The 17,148-nt window shown below is 32.0% G+C and overlaps 2 protein-coding genes across 8 annotated transcripts; both read right to left on the reverse strand.

The window, feature by feature from the left end:
- Window positions 1-862: 862 nt before the first annotated feature.
- Window positions 863-4,685, reverse strand: LOC105792290 (aspartic proteinase 36). 2 transcript variants are annotated; one of them, XM_012620802.2, is made up of 10 exons: window positions 4,136-4,684; window positions 3,885-4,014; window positions 3,521-3,771; window positions 3,208-3,435; window positions 2,428-2,590; window positions 2,205-2,278; window positions 2,019-2,115; window positions 1,719-1,785; window positions 1,461-1,532; window positions 863-1,264 (listed from the first exon to the last, which is right to left on the reverse strand). In XM_012620802.2, exons 1-10 carry the CDS (start codon window positions 4,405-4,407, stop codon window positions 1,104-1,106), a joined length of 1,515 nt encoding a protein of 504 aa, XP_012476256.1. In that variant the 5' UTR covers window positions 4,408-4,684; the 3' UTR covers window positions 863-1,103. The 2 variants fall into 2 exon arrangements, with proteins under 2 accessions (XP_012476256.1, XP_012476263.1); XM_012620809.2 differs by having other exon boundaries at window positions 1,118-1,264; window positions 1,386-1,532; window positions 4,136-4,685.
- A 9,547-nt stretch (window positions 4,686-14,232) lies between these two features.
- LOC105792216 (uncharacterized) lies at window positions 14,233-16,926 on the reverse strand. 6 transcript variants are annotated; one of them, XR_008197463.1, is made up of 8 exons: window positions 16,598-16,926; window positions 16,467-16,507; window positions 16,306-16,369; window positions 15,974-16,162; window positions 15,603-15,674; window positions 15,060-15,235; window positions 14,564-14,961; window positions 14,233-14,470 (listed from the first exon to the last, which is right to left on the reverse strand). XR_008197463.1 is itself a non-coding variant. In XM_012620716.2 (8 exons), exons 1-7 carry the CDS (start codon window positions 16,742-16,744, stop codon window positions 14,844-14,846), a joined length of 807 nt encoding a protein of 268 aa, XP_012476170.1. In that variant the 5' UTR covers window positions 16,745-16,926; the 3' UTR covers window positions 14,233-14,470. The 6 variants fall into 6 exon arrangements, 3 of the variants coding, with proteins under 3 accessions (XP_012476170.1, XP_012476160.1, XP_052489005.1); XR_008197466.1 differs by having other exon boundaries at window positions 14,844-14,983; XR_008197464.1 differs by having other exon boundaries at window positions 14,825-14,983.
- Between the last annotated feature and the right edge of the window lie 222 nt (window positions 16,927-17,148).

A 17,148-nucleotide genomic window follows, 5' to 3' on the forward strand; every position in this document is an offset into this window, starting at 1 on the left:
GGTAGTTGTCGAAAAACTATGAAAAATATATTATTTAAATCAATAATATTTTTATGAAAAACAATAGTTTTATTTAACTTTTATTTTTATTTTTAAAGAGATGCTTCTTTTGTGAGTGTAGTTGATGGTTTTTTTAGGTGGAATAACATTTATATCTTTTGTTAATATGATTTTTTTTTTTTGAGTTAAATTTGGTCCCTAATCGTTTAAAAGAGTAAAAATCAACCATCAAACTTTCAAAATGGCTGAATTGATATTCATTTAATAGAGATGTCAACTAAAACCTTAAATTTGTGAACATGATAGCAGCATGACAATTCTTATGTACTTCATACTTCTTTTTTGAAAGGTTTTATAAATTTTAAATTATTTATTGACATGAGATATAAAATAATATCATGTTAGCATGAATTGCATGTGAACTACCATGCAGATTGTCCCACCAACATCGTTAACAAAAATCAAGGTTTTACTCATTATTTATGTTAATAAAAAAAACGATTCTATCTCTTTTGAAATGTCAATGACCAAATTGATAAAGAAAAATGTATACGTTCAGGACTAAATTTGATATTATATATATTTTAGAATATTTTGATTCCACTTTATATTAACCAATAATTTGTGGGGAATAGTTTAAGTAAGTGATTTTGGATTAACCCATTAAAATGCATTATTTAAATGAAATGGAGTTATGTTGTTATAATATACTGAATGGTTGTATAAGAGATTCATCATAAAATGTGGGATACTCATTGATACAAAAACTAAAAATGAGAGGAGAGACTTTGTATGTTGGAATAATGTGGTTTTTGAGAAGTTGGGGAAAAGAGACGGATAAAAGGAATATACCACTTAGAAATGATCAACCTAATGCCACAATTTTTTATTAATTTTCCTTTTTAACATAAATTAAAAGGAAAAACTTCGGTTAGTATAAATTGAATTGACTGTTAACATGATCACCTGTGAATGTAATTTACAGCATTTACCTGAAGCCACACTCCCATGGAAAAATAACCTACGTTTCGACCACAAGCTACCGGGTGAGAAAGTACACGACGAATCCAAGTTTCCTAATGCCTGAACCCTTGCAGTATATGCTAGGAAAACAGTAGAGCGGCAAGCATGATCATATTTAGAAGCGAAGCTATGATGCTCTGAAGTTGATCTGGTGACGAGCCATCGTTGCTCATCTGCCCTGCATTCACAAATTCTGTTCTTCCGGAGTTAAGATTTGCAGACACATTGACGGACATTGAACCTAATCACATACAGAAGAGAACAGAATCAGCAATGATATAAACTCGATCTTCTAAAATTTTCTGCCTAAAATTTCATTATTGTTAATCTGCAACACCGATGTGTTGAAACTGCAGGTTTACCAGGCTAAGAAGTTTGTTGCACCGTAGATTATCAACAGAACATATTGTCATTTGGAATCATAAGATCCAACTTACAGTCATAGTCAGTCCATCCGATCCGTTGATTTGCCAGATCATAAACGATGATTTTGTCTTTCAGAACAAGATCTGCCAAACAAAGATCAAGGCCAAACCTATCCAGTTCAATGATCGGAAGCACGAAAATTTCTTGCACAAGGTAATCATATTCAGAATTTAATGAAAATTGAACGCTTTCCTGAAGGTCCAAAATTCATGAAGTCTCCAAACTACATAAATTCCAAACAATCAAAACATTCTGTTCGATGAAAATACCTCCTAAAATTGTTATTCCCTGACCCTGAATTTTCTGAAAGCCAATGCACCAAACTGCAGCACCACCCTGTAAAAATCAAAGCGACCTATTCCATTCAGAAATTTGGGATATGAGAAAAAGAAAAAAAAAACGCCTTGATACAGAAACAAGGAAGTTCATCACACTACAGTTAAATTCAAAGCTTGTTTCAATAACTTCGACTTTGCGACTGAAAATTTGGCTAAAGATTAGACTAAAGCAGCATATAAGCATAAACTGAAAGTTCTCGGTATCTGGAAATAAATTAAGGTTGAACTCACAATAGAGTTCTGCTGCACAAGATAGTCGGGTGGATTTAAAATCAAGGAGGCAGCACCAGCAAAGTTCAGACTAACTTGAGGGAATATGTCGGTGACACTGAATCGAATGTTAACATGATGTCAGTTATAACCGTGTTAGAATACTTAACAGCTGAAACAAAATGAAATAATAAGTCGGAATTTGACCTGGAGGTTATTAGATAACATTGATTTCCTTTGGAAAGAACAGGGCGCACAGTTTGCGAAACAGTTTTCGTGATCTGGACAAGAGAATCAAATGTAAATCAATTAAGCTCATGCTCCGCAATCATACACTACTTGTTTCATTAACCAGAAAGAGAAGCATCGCAGATGAAGAGCATAATTTTAACTGAATTCAAGTATGAGTAAAACCGAGCAGTATACTTACAGCATCAACAAAAGCATCATAAGCTTCATCAGCTAGATATGCCAAAGTTGTCCCGGAATCAACTATTGTTCCTTGACTACTTGATGTTGAAAACACTGACGGGTCAATTGATAAAACTTGTCCACCAACGGAAATGCTCCGCAGATCAAGATTGTAGTGAGGCCTGAGATTTAGAGGTGCAAGATTGATTAAGCAAATTGTCACAAGCCCTTTTATATTCCAATCATAAATAATATATTATCAAACAAGCTGAACAATGATCTTTTATATCCTTCTCACATGATTAGTCTCGGTAAGGGGTATCTCAACTAGTACAATGATTACACTAACCATGTTCAAACACCAATCAACCCTAGTTTAGAGCCAAATGCTAAATACAAGGACTAGGGTTAATTCAGTCAGAAACTACACCGTAAGACTGAAAACTTCCAGTAGTGTCTTTTTTCTTAACACTCTCGGATATAGCGGCCTAGCAAACCCATTGCTCCTATGCGGTTTGTAAGCTAGGACGATCCGGACCAGAGAAAATAGATGTCTATGAGTACTAATTAGTAAACTGAAACAACAGAATGATCAGGCTTTTTTGCATGCTCGGTTTGATCTCAACCACTAAGAAACCTGTGTATGATCATGTATCATATAACCGCTATTGCATAACATCAAAAATCGGAAGGAACAGAAACAGTAAAAAAACTTACAATGCAGGGACCATTAACACAAATGATTAGTAAGAAAAAACGGTAGCTTCTACAATTTCAAACAAACGATAAAAGAACGTACTGTGATGGGACGAGCGGAGTATAAACCATATTGGGTTCCAAAATCTCTCCGAAAACAAGTATACCCCCACCACCATTTTTCCCTCTTAAGCAATGAGAAAACACTCTAGGTGCTATTCCCTGTGATGAAAGTTGTGAGATTACAGACAAACTCTGCTGTCCAAACCCGAAGATTCCATCAACTGCTCGATCAGACTTTGTCAAGTCTCCGGTCTGTAACACGCTGCACCTGTTACACAATCCACAACATAATAAGCCATCAAATCAAAACACACACAACTAGTTTAGCCACATCGAAAAACTATTTGGCTCACCCAAACATAATGGGAGCTGTAGAGTTTGCAGTCATGGATCCCTCAAGAATTGTACTGATATGCAACAAATCAGCTACATAATACCCTGATGTTCCACTTCCATCTCCATACTGAAATGTGTAACTGCATTGATTTCCCTGTCCGGAACAACCCGAATCGGATGATTGAACGCCCGCATTACATCTTTGGTCTGAACATGAGACCAATGAAGATGTTGATGAGCTTCCAGGATCATACAAATTAAGTTCAATCTGGCAGGGAAAAAAAACAAACCCGACATAGTAGCTCTAAGTTCTTTATGTTTCAATCAAAATACCAAATTGAACAATAAAAACAAAGGGAAAAAAAAAAAGGAGAAAATTACTTGAAGTCCACTAGATTCAGGACAACCATTGCAGGAATTGCAACCTATCCATAGAACATCACTTCCAGTATCAATTTGTACATAGTATTCCTTTGGAGGAGAACCTATTTGTAATTTTGTATAATATAATCTACAAAAAAGAAAGAAAGAAATGGAAACCCGATGAGAAATTTAAACTCAATCCAAAATTAGAAATCGATGATCCAAAAACGAAGCCCAATTTGAAAACAAAAAGTAAACAACTTATTTACCCAACAAGAAATGGATCATAGGTGCCTCGAACAGGAAAATCCACGACACCACCAGAAGACTGCAACAACCTTCCATGCCTGAGTCTATCGAATTCTCTGAGGCGACCCAGCTCCACTTCATGACTCACTAGTGGAATCCTCCTCTCCAGTTTCAAACTCGCTTGAAAACCACCCATGACCAGACTAGCCTCCAAAACCAAAATCGTTACCATGATCCAGGCGGGAAAAACCGCCGCCATTTCCCTTCTCTTACAAAAACTTCGTGACACCATCTCCTTGGTTTTATTTTTTTTCAGCAAAAGTAATTCTCTCCCTCAAACAAAACAAAGATGGGAAAGTAACAACAAAAACAACGACAAAATTGGGTGTGTGTTATCTTTTTTGCGGAAAACTAGAAAACAAGAAGAAACATGATTTTAAGACAAAGATTTAGAGGCAATGAATTTGGGTCAAAGAAGATATATACACATGGGAAAGTCTGAGAGACAAGAGCAATACATCAAATAGCAGAGACGATAAAAGCAGAAGCTTTGAACAAGACATGGATTACGTTACGTTTAAAGAGTTGCATATTTATATATTAAAAAAATAATTTAATGTACCAATATGATTTACTTTAACGAAAGGTTTAAACTTTAAAGGCTAAAGATCTTGTAGAGTCCATTACTGATATAAAAAAGAATACTTTATAATTAGGTTTAAAACATTAATTATTTCATATGTCTGCCAACTTTTTCCTTGAATTAACTTTAAAGCTTATATAAAGAAACAGTTCTAGAAAGAGTTGAGATGCAGCTGAAGATACAGCAATCATAAGTAAGTGAGTTGCCCAAATAATTAAAATTCTGTAACTTTCATCTTTTCATAATAACTATCAACTTCATTATAGTCGGATAATGCACTCCAATCTATATCTTTTGTATCGTATTATTGGCATATTTAATGTCTTACGTTGTTTTCTATTGTGTTTATAAAATATTAAAATTAATGGCATTTCATGTTTTATTTTATTTATATAATGATAATTCTTTTGAAATAATAATGATTACTTATTGTATCATACAGTCATTTCCGAAATCATGATATATTTGATCGTTTCTTTACCTATTTGACCCCAAAAAAAAACTTTAAATTATAACCATAAAAGCAAATTATTGGCATATTTTTGTTTACTCACAATTTGTGGGGACAATTTTCCTTTACAAAACTTACCATTTATTTAAAATATGGAAATATTAATAAAATAGGTTAGAATCATACATATGAAAGTTTAAGTAGTGTGTCATGTTTATCAAATCTAACATTTTAAATTAATATGATATTTATAATCTGAATAAATATTATTTTGAGGATATCTTTCTATTTTATATTTTTATATAAAATTTAAATAAACACATATACATGATAAGATTTAAACTCAAAACACTACAATCTTCATTATCTTAATATTATCATTTTAATCAAAACTAGATTTATTTTTAAATCAATTTTTTATTAATTTACTTTTATAAAATTACTTAAAAGTCCAAAATCTTTTCCATTAAACCAAAGAATAAATTTGGGATCAATCTCAAATTTACATATGATTTTCAATCCAATGTGTGATTTAGTGCAATTATACACAAAAAAATTTGATTGTGGTTCAAATATATACGTGAAACTTTAATTTTGATGTAATTTTAGATAGCTAAAGAAATTAATACTTTAATTTATTTTCATATTAGATAAATATTCTTATTTATATATGCAACATAGAAATGTAAAATAGTGGTATAGTAATAATATCATTTGGATTAAAATATGCTCAAAGCCTTTGTACTCTTCATACATTTGGAATTTAGTCACTCTACTTTTATTTCAAGGATCGATCCTCTATTTTTTGATCTAAAATGTAAGTCCATTTGCTAACAATGTTAAAAATTTTCTATTAAATTCAAGTTCATTTCAACATTTTTTCACCACATGGCTACCAATCATGTATTTTTTTATTATTATTTGAGAATGTTACACCTACAAATTTAACAAAAGAATTTTAATGGTGTTAATAATTGGACTTGAATTTTAAAATAAAAATAAAGGGATTATATCCCAAATGTATAAAGAGTACATGGACTCGGAGCATATTTTAACTTTATTTTCTATTTGTAATAATTGAATCAAATCAAAATTTTAGGTATAAATTTAAACAAAATTAAAGTTCATATATCATATTACACCTTGAATCAAATGTCAACATTAAACAATTTTTTATGAAAGAAATATCAAAATCGAATCAAACATTTTTCTTTAAATATTGTTGTTTTGGGATTATTTCTCACAATTAAAACCCTAAGATATTGTGAAGTTCGTGAAATGTTGGTTACTCTATCTTTGTGAAACGCATGATTAAGAATCCAAGCTGCTTACAAAGAAATGACAAACCCCCAGTCCATCCAAATAGCAAAAACAAATTACTGAAATCATTTTGTTGCACCAACATCATTCAACCCGCAATATCAATGCTTACTTCAAATGTAGCAAACATACCCACCAAAAATTTTACTTGCGTCATCTCGTAACTCTATCCTTTTTCCGTAAACTCTAACATTAAGTAACCAGGCGATTTTTGCTAGTACCTGCACTTGAATATAACCACTAATAATCTTGCTCATGTCACCAATTAACCCTAACCCATTTCCTTAAGCTTTAAACCTTTGGGTCCTGTATTAACTAACCACGTCTTCTAGGCTCACCTTGAACCGCAATTTGGGTGATTTTTAATTGTTGGAAATATACTATCGCAAACAAACCGTTAGCACTGACAGGAAACCAAATTAAGTATAAATAAATAAAGCAATCACTGTGTCATGGAAGAACCACTTCCTTAGAAGCGATTTCGCCCTGATCAGTGTAATCGAAAATGGACGTCGCCACCCAAGGTTAACACAGTACTTCCAAATTCGTACACCCGAATGAGGAAAATGAAACTCAAAAGGATTGCTCATCTCGTAAAATTTCAGAAATAAGCTGGAAGAAACTCAGGTAAACCACACTAGGTTCAATTCCTAGGAAAGATTGGAGGGGTCACAAACGGTCCCGCTTAAAACCCAATCTCCTAGACAAAATATCACACTAATGTAATTTAGTAAAACAACGGAAATTTTAGAGAGCAAGAACGGGAGAGAAAAGAGGAAACTGAGTTTTCTTGTTTTTCTGTATTGTGAAAAATGAGTAGAATAGTCTGTTATTTATATTGTTTTCAAAAGGGGAACAATGGTAAAATAGTAATGTCAATTTCAAAAAAATATTTTGAAAAAATATTATTGATTTTGCATTGCCAACATTATTCATCTAGACAGTTCTCTTAAATAACAAGGAAACTTGTTTGTGCCGCTAACAAACCATAATTCATTTCCCTAAACCTAAAATTATGGTTCCTAACCCAAACATGAACCATAAACCTTAACTTGAAACATTTGATTAATTTCACACCAATTTGTTTTCTGGCGTCATACTCAAGCTTAAACGACTTATTAAGTCAAGAATTTCAATCGAGTTCTAACTTCAAATGAAGACAACCTCAACTCTCTAAACTAGAATGCGTTTTCATAAACATGAACCTCCTCAACTTTTATAGCATTAATCGAGTATGAAAACATCTTCAATGACTAACCCTAAATAGGATTTATGGTTTATGATAAACCTTGTTTACAATTAGTTTGGATGATGTTTCCATAGTTGAATAATGTTTCAACACTTATAGAAGACAGTGGTCATAAAAAATAATTCAACAATGGATTTATCTAGTAAATCTAAATTTCCTCTAGTTAAAGTTGAAGTTGGATCAAAATCCTTGACCTAGCAATGGATTTATCTAGATAGGTTGGAGGAAAACAATTCAGCAATCATTTATCAAATGATTTAATTTAAGGTTTAGAGTTAAGGGAAATGTGATAGTTTTAAGGTTAGTGGGTTGTGGGAAAGGACTTCATTCAACATTATATTTATAGGCCAAACAAATCATGACCTTGACATCAATGAATGTTGATGTTTTATTAATTCATACGAGATTTCATCAAGTAATTTTGAAAAATACCCTAACCTCATCACCTTACAATTTTAAACTTAGGGCTTAGGCTTTTATTTCTCAATGCCAAGTTTCTTTTTAAAGATTCCTAACGATATCTTGTACAAATTAAGAGGACTTCAATGCCCATAAGTATAGAGGTCCTAACAAACTTGGCCTTTAAATTCAGGTTGAGCCCTAACCCTTTCCCACAACCTACTAACCTTTGGGATTCAAGTTCAAGGTTTAGTCTTTAAGATTTGGGAAAATGAGTTAGGGTTTTTCAATGATGCAAACCCTCAAAGATAATCAAGGAGATACTTGAAGACGAACTTCTAGTCAATGTTCCTGGAAATGGCTATTCTGGTGGCCTATTATTTGTTTGTAAGAGACCAGATAAATGACCATTTTCATTAAGATTTCAGGATGCTTAATTAGCTTAAAGGCACTTAATTTGAGATAAGCTCAAAACATAAAGGTAGGGATGATCTTACTGCATAAAACTATTTTACCAACAAAAATGATCTACGTGCTTTTTATTTTAATTATTCAACTTTAGGGTTTTAATCTAATTTATTATCAATTTTTTTAAATTCTCGTAATATAGTGATATCATTTAAATATGATTAGTTACTTTTAACATTTAAATACAATGTATGAAATAAAATAAAAGTTAATTGAATTAAACAATAAATAAATAAAATCTAATTAAAATGGTATATATTTTTTAAATAAACAAATAAAATTCTATACAATCATGAGTGTTGTTAGCCTTAATGTGTTCCACACCCCATTAGGTGTAGGTTATGTCCAAGATTCCAGTATAGTAAGGGTTGGACATGATTTTCATCACTACTTCAATGTTGATTCCTTTTAGATGTTAGTGTTAAAAATAAAACTTACCACCAAGAGGAAGACGCTAGTGAATAATGTTGAAATGGATGGAAGGGATAACATGTGTTTGGAGTCATTGGGCCAGATAGTTTAACTTGAAGAACTACATTAACTCGAGCCCCATACTTGGCATATCTATCATTAGTGCCCTAATCAAGGATGAGCTAAGTTTGAATGACTAGCGCCATCACCAAACTAATATGAGAACACACTCGAATAGTACACAAGTGGGACAACTCCAACAAGTTTGACAAGTGGGTCAGGTTAGACAAGTTTGAGAGCTTGAACACATATGCTCTAATACGCCCATCTTCGACTAGTTGGTACGCATCATTCCCTCATTAGAGGATATTATCCTTTCGTATATAAACACAATTGGTAAGTCATTCAATATATATTGTTGATGATTCAAAAATATTGTTCTAGATAAATTCATCAACAACAACATGTTGATCATTAGTGCCACTAAGGTTAATATAGTCATGGCCAATATCAGGCCAACACTTCTCTTGATCTCTTTCAAATAGTAAGAAGTTGGTCGAGGTTCTTTAGCTCCCGTGGAATCTTAGACCAGGTTGAACTATCATTTCACCTAGTCAGTATGTTGCCACTCAATGATGTGGAAGAGTATAAGCAATGCCTGCTCCTCCCTAAATGAGTGTGCTCGTATGCATATTAATCAATTTGTTGTTGGATATAAGTAAAGTCCTTTCTATAATTGGTATAATCTAAGTGACCATGAATCTATTCAAATATTGAAGGTAAGTCATATTATATATATTCAAAATGTAATTTTAATATATATTTTTACCTTATATTGAAAGGGAAAATGTATGGCCGAGAAATGATAGGTGTTAACCATGGTAATCATAACTACACCTGTGTTAGTAGAAGTAGGCAAAAACCATCTATTTCATCAATTTCAATTTGGGTCAACCAACAAAGCGCCTTATAGAGGAATGCCAAAATTGCTAACCCTTAGCTAAGTGTCTTGGACAAATAAAAGTTTATCACTACTTGAAAATACATACAATGCACCATATGTTAAACTTGTCTGACATCAACACTCCTTCAATCATGAAGAGTGTGTAAACTTTAGCACATCGGCCAATCTCTTTGGCAGTTACATTAGCAAGTGATAGTTGGTTGATTAGGGTTTCCAACCATGTCATTTTCATTTGGCACCTATCGAGATCCTTTTTTTCTCACAATCTTTACCCAAAAATGAAATAAGTAGTGGCAACATCTCAAATGGAGTTTCTCCAATTAGAACATCACCATTGATCGAAAAGCTCATTAGTATAGCTATATCTTCCAAAGTTGTTGTTGTTCTGCTGTGTGAAAATGGAAAGTATGAGTCTTTGGCATCCATCTTCCTACTAAGGCAGTAAGCAAATTCGGTATAATGGAAGTGCCTCATTTGAGATATTGTGTAAGTAATTAGCAATTCAACCATTCGAAGCGTTAAATCTCATATTATGACTTTCTCAAAGTTTTCTATCTTCCTCACTTTAATAATTCTGAAAACGATATAATCTAATAATAATAGATTTTAACAATAAAAAATTTTAATAATGGAGTGAGTAAATTAATCGGGTTGGTGTAAATTGTAATTATGTAATTTTGTTGTCTCGATAAAATCATTTTACCATTGATAGAAATTTAGGTTAAAGAGGTTAAGGATTTAAATTATATAAGAAAGGAGAGAATTTAAAGTTTAAGTTTTAGTGTGGAAAGCAAAAAAAAAAAGGGTTATACTTATTTATCGAGTGAGACTTGTATGTCGAGGTTAAGTCAAAGACATTGATTTGAGTTCTGGAAAGCCTAAATAATCTCAAGTCAAAACTTGCAATATTAAGATGAAGTCAAAATTTAGTTGTTCATATTTTTAAGGGATAAATATTAAATTATCATGAATTATGGTTTATTGTGCAATTGTGTATATGAACTTTGATTTTATGCAATTTTATACATGAAACTTTGATTTGATCCAATTCTTGTAAATTATTAACGTAATTATTGATATAACATAATTTTATGTTTATATATTGCATACATAAATAACTATATTTATCCTATATAAAAATAAATTGATGTATTTGTTTCTTTAAATGCATATGATTAAATCAAAATTAAAGTTTCAAGTATACATTTAACCCTAATTAGAGTTTCACGTGTATAATTGCACCAAATTAAAGTTCGAATATGCAATTGCGCATTAAATCAAAGTTCGTGTATAATTTTGAGATTTATCCCTATTTTTAAGGATAAGGAAGGAGTGTATAAAGCTGTAATTCCGCGTCATTTTTATCCATTTACATAAGAGAATGATAAATTTTTAGTTTGATTTAAATTTTTTTACGAAGAAAAAACTGAAAATCAATAAGAAAAAATTAGATTTATCATTCTTCAAAAAGATAAAAAAAGCCATAAAATAACAATTTCATATAATCCTTTTCTTTTAAAAGATATAGATTTTGTCAGAAATTGAAAGGACACAAACCTTGACACCGATAAATATTGGAAGTATCCTTAAAGAAATAATTTCAAACAACAATATTTGAATTAAAAAACTCATCACCCACAATAAATTAAATCAATCTTTTTTTATATTTAATTTTTTTTTCTTAGCCCTATACACAGCCACTACTACTTTATCAAAACCCAATGCACAATCATTGATTTTATTTTTGCATGTTTTTCACTTTACTTTGGTCGGTTTTGAAAGCAAAAAAGAAATAAAAATAAATAAATACATATAGGTCATGTTTCCACTAAACAATCCTTAAGGACAAAGGTGCAAATGCAATGGGCTGCTTTTGGAAAATGACTAATATATCCCCAAGTGGCCTTAACTTCTAAGTTGTAGCAATAAAGTGTGGTTATGGGATGAAGAATGTGAAGGACATTTTTGAGAAATAACGTAAAAAAGTTGAGGCTATGTGGAGGGAATAGTTGAGTTGGTTTTCCAAAGCAAGGGGGGTTGTGGCGTTGACCGAAGGCCGCCAACCAAACAGGGCATCAAAGTACGGCTCCATTACGGACACTGCCTACCAATAAATTATGTCATTAGGTGTTGTATGTGGGGCTTTCTTTTCTTGGTATCTATATTTATATTTCACTGTTTGACCTTAAAAAAATTTGCCCAAAAAAGGTACCTTCAATAAACTCTTCTAATTTCATAACATGAAGTCTTTATAGGTTTTTAAGAAGGATAAACATTATGGATCGTGTCATCTATGCTGGTAGTTGAACACTTTATAATGTGTTTCTGTATTTGTGGTGGGTGCATTCTATTTTAGGTTTGACTTAAACACATTTTTCTTTTATATGTATTTTTTGAATTTTTTTCAATGCCGTTTCCTTTGATTGTATGACCATAAAAAATATATATATATACATCTTAACATCAATTCATAATTATTATTAATTATACTAACTGATTCGTATTCTCTTTATTAATTCATTGTGTATTTAATTGTTAAATATGAATTAACATTGATTAAATTATAGTTGTTGTGATCAAATATAAGTGTTTTAAGTTTTATCCGAAAATGAGAATTAACATTTGTGTTGAGAAAAGGAATCTTGATTTTATGAAAGCATTGGGTTTCCTTGGTGTTTTTTGTTTACACATTTGACCGTGAAGATGTTAATTTGTCAACCATCCAATGAAAATAGACCCCTTTTTTTTCTTTTCATAAAATATAACCCAGATATTTGAAAGAGAAATAAATAATGGAAGAAAGAATGAATATCCAAAGAGTTTAAGTGTTGGGTACTTTGAGTAAAGGTGATATAATTAAAATATAAATGACTTGTGAAATCAGATATACCCTGCTCCCTTCTTTCTCATTCTCTGACTTATGCTCAACTTTCCTTGCAAGATAAAACGACATCTAATCCTTTTATACCAAAATATTAATAAATTAATTAGAATATTCAATAAAAGATTTTATCTCTATAATTCAATCCAAAGTGTCATAGGAATTGTATGAAAAGTTCGTGTTTTTAAAAACTTTCTGGGCAATTATATTTACCTATAATTTCAATAATGAGAACTTGTTTGGACGTTATTTTGTTATTCTTTTTTGCTTTTTTTTTAAAAAAAACTTTAAAAGAAAAACACTAAAGGAATAGAATATGGAAAAATGGAGGTGTGAGTGAATGAATGGGGTGGTGGGGCACTTTGTCCTGCTGAAAAAACATTATCTGCTTTTGTGGGTCTCCTTTCAAAGCTTATGGCTGCCTTCCCTCTCTCTCTCTTTCTGTTTGTTGGTATATTCAGTGAGCCCCATGAAAACCTTAAGGCTTAAGCTTAATCCTCTCCTTTTAACATTGATTGATCGACAAGTAAAATACACACCAGAAATTGCCAAAACTTAATATTAAAAGGCTTGGCCTCACAGCCTATCCACTGTCGTACCCAGAAGCAAATGAAGTTGCTCATATAAACTAGTTATATACAGACACAATCATGTTTTTTTTTTTAATATTATCCTAAGTCCTATGAATTCATAATCTCTTCCAAAGGAACACACTTGTCCATATTTAATTTTAATGCATTTAAGTTTATAGCGCGAATATAGTTTAAAAAGTATATGAAATCGAACGCCAAGTTGACAAGTCCGTCCCCGTATCAATTGAACAAGCCACTTAGGGTGCAGCTTGATGGTTGATGAAACAAATTCATATGCTGAAATGCAAGCTCCACACCTTCAAAAATGACACCAACATTTTCTTAGCGTTGCTCACTGCTCACGGTGCGGCGTCACCATAGTTTCGTTGCCGATATCAATGCATCTCAATTTGGTGACTAATGCCTTCTTTTGTTGGCCACCGATTAAAAACAGGGACAGTGATGACATGGGTTGCCATTTTTCCTGCCTTTTTTAATTGGTGGGGCTTTTCTCTCGTTGCAGGTGCATCATTTCTCACCATTTTTTTTTTGGTGTTACAAGTCAAATACTTCTCTTTCGGATGAAGCTTGATTTATTTGATTAAAAATTGACTTCATCAATGTACTCAAAATAAAAAAGCTTTGCTTCCAATTTAAGTTTCCCTGTAATTGCCAATTTACCTGCTTAGTTACTTTGTCCGCCAAATCCCAATGCTCCATAACAATACTCCCTCAACAGCTTTGCCATCCGGTTCAATATTGAAGAGATAAATACAATTTATTCTAATTGTTGAAGAAAATAAAACAAAATTCATTCAACTCTACACATCATCAGTAATGGGAAGATTATTATACCACAACAGTACCTTTGAAAAACTCAACACCAAGGTTTTCTGCAACAAAATTGAGGTCTCTCAAAACTGTGAACTTGTTCAACCTGTTGAGCCAACAGGCTTTTAGTGTAAGAACTAAGCTACTCCAGGCAAGCCAAAAGTATCTGCAAGGAATATCAATGGGATATTGATAGGCATATAACTTAAGTCTCACACAAAACTAGAATATAAGAAGGTGAAGTTGAAATAAAACTGACACTAGCATAAGGATACTTCTTTACTTTTCACTCGCTCTCTCAAAATGGAAAACCTAAGGCTTTGCTTGGTTGCAGAAATCTTTTCTATATGGTTTCTTGACTTTTAGAAATTATATTTGAAAAGTATCCCTTCAATGTAAAAATGGAAAAGAAAACAGCAAACAGGACCATGTTTCCAACAAAGCACATCATTATTTTCATTTGACACTAGTATCCCTTGAATGCAAAAATGGAGATTAACCCATTAAGATAATACGGTACCTAAAAAATGCCAGGCTACCTATTTTTCCTCCAGAAGAACTTTCGTGCAATAAATAAGCGATGACAACTCTTCTTGCTTTGCAAAACCAAAGCCTTGCCATCTTATTCTACCAAATTTGTCAAGCAGGAAAATATACCTTCAAACAAGTGAAAAAGCATCTTCTCAGACTAACAAAACAGAACTGTATGAATATTAGTTATGTTATTGATTAGGATATAAGAAACTTTTGATTACCCAGTTAGAAGGTTCAGTATCTTAAGCTCCTTTCGGAAGTAATAATGATCACCAAATGAATAAACAATATGCCTCTGAAGAGCATCCTTCGCTCCATCACTAGATTTCCTCATAAATTGAAGAAGCAGTCGTTTAATGGGATTCAAGCATAAAAGCCAAGAGTCTATAAAAGATACCTGATAACAGCAAATATATTATCATTTAGCAACACATAATAATTTCCAAACACAAGTATTTTAACAAATAACTTATATAAAACATAAAAGCAGCTGCCAAGAATTTCCATTCAAATACAGTAAATAAAAGGACAACTTCATTATCAATTATAGGCTGATCTGATGAGCTGTAAGCTCAACTAGGACGGTCATAACTCATAAGTCATACCAGCATGGTTATCTTCTATTCTTGTTCGTTGTTTTATTTGTTTGTTATTATTATTGACCATGTAACTATAAGTTCTTTCTAGCAACAGAAAACTGAGAATAGTTGATTCAACACACATGCCAAAAAAGAATGAAAAGTTAAATAGCAAAAATATAGAACCTCATATAGCTGCACGCTCTTGGACTCACTAAAGGCGTCATAAAAAGGCTTGCTCCAAGAATCGACCATAGCCTGACAAGGAAAAGGAGTTAAAATGCATCATCAACAACAATAACCAGAAACAAGAGAAAAGAAAAGTTAGCAACCAACAACATCTTTTGTTTCTCATGTTTTTGTTGTTTTCATGATTGCAATTTAGTGCTAACCCCTCCATTGCCATGGAGTCGCTGATATGCCTCCTATCACAATTTTAAAGCAATGCACTATCTATTCGACATTCTCTTATCATGATAAAAATGGAAGTTTTGTAACATCATTAAGAAATACATAAATTTAATCCAAAAAAAAAACATAGAAAAAGGAAACCATACCTGAGAGTTTGCTCTAAATGATAGACAGACTAAAGATGCTTCAGGGACAGCCAACTTGCTAGCATCAACGCCACTTGCATCAAAAACAATCGGCAGCTTTGATTTTCTACCATCAGAATATATCACATCCACGGCAGGAAACTTCCTTGCAGCAATTCCGGGAATTAGAATCTTATTTGCCAGTGCAATCTGCCAGAAAAAAAATAACAATTAAAATGTTTACAGAAAGTAACATTAATTTTACTCAGAAATCAGTTGCAATTCAACCAATTTGAACAGATTTGCAAATGATATAGCCTATATGTATATAAAAAGAACAAATCAGTTAATACCTTACCACCGTGTTGTTTTAGCTCAGACATATCATCAAAATATCCTCTATTCAATTCATCAGCACTGCCCTAAATCAAATTAAAACAATTATTTATATTAAATTTCATGGAAAAAAGAGCACGTAACAAAATTTCAATAAACAAACAAAGCTTAAACTTACAGTCTTGCTCGTTCTTTCTTGATATTTTCCTTGCTTGCAAGCTGCACACACAAGACAAAAAGTTAAAAAAGAACTATAACTTAAAAAAATCAAATATTTTAAAGTTAAAAAGGGGGATATGGAGGAATTGCCTTGTAAACATCGAAGAAGCGAATGGATGATTTTGAAGCGAAATGTGGAGGAGGTGAAGGGGAAATCTTTGGGTCATGACTTAGGAGGTACTGACAATTTGAAATCGAAGCTCGTGCCCGGTTTATCACTCGGTTTACCCTCAACATTTTCGGTTTTCGATTTAGATTTCAATTCCCCCTCTAAGAACCCTAAACCTTTGGAAGAAATTTTTAGAGGTTCTTCGTTTTTGCCAATTTTGTTTTTGTAGTTGGAAATAAGTAAGGGGCTGTCGCTTAATGCCCAAAACCTGAACAATAATTTGCGTTGTTTGGGTCACGTAATGTGCAGTTAGGCTTTGCTTCTTCCTTTTCCTTTAAGAAGGTTCAATAAATATTTGTGGACTATTATTTTCATTTAAATTAATTATAATATTATAAAAATATTTTAATATTTTATTCTGGCATTAATGTTTGATATATCGTTTCAAATTTATTAAATATTTTATATATAAATTTAAAATTTAAAATTTAAAATTACTAATTAAATTATTTTATTTTATTTTTAAATGCAA

This window comes from Gossypium raimondii, chromosome 7 (genome assembly GCF_025698545.1).
Source record: "Gossypium raimondii isolate GPD5lz chromosome 7, ASM2569854v1, whole genome shotgun sequence".
In the NCBI taxonomy this organism is placed as follows: Eukaryota; Viridiplantae; Streptophyta; class Magnoliopsida; order Malvales; family Malvaceae; genus Gossypium; species Gossypium raimondii.

Excerpts from the sequence above, each read along its gene's own strand:
- LOC105792290 (XM_012620802.2), bottom strand. The coding sequence starts at position 4,407 with ATGGTGTCACGAAGTTTTTGTAAGAGAAGGGAAATGGCGGCGGTTTTT. Across the intron at positions 4,015-4,135 it reads TATGATCCATTTCTTGTTGG|ATTATATTATACAAAATTAC; the intron begins GTAAATAAGTTG and ends TCTTTTTTGTAG. Across the intron at positions 1,265-1,460 it reads CGGATGGACTGACTATGACT|GTTCAATGTCCGTCAATGTG; the intron begins GTAAGTTGGATC and ends GTATGTGATTAG.
- LOC105792216 (XM_012620716.2), bottom strand. The coding sequence starts at position 16,744 with ATGTTGAGGGTAAACCGAGTGATAAACCGGGCACGAGCTTCGATTTCA. Across the intron at positions 16,508-16,597 it reads GCTTCTTCGATGTTTACAAG|CTTGCAAGCAAGGAAAATAT; the intron begins GCAATTCCTCCA and ends TTGTGTGTGCAG. Across the intron at positions 16,370-16,466 it reads AAGAAAGAACGAGCAAGACT|TGCTGATGAATTGAATAGAG; the intron begins GTAAGTTTAAGC and ends GATTTAGGGCAG.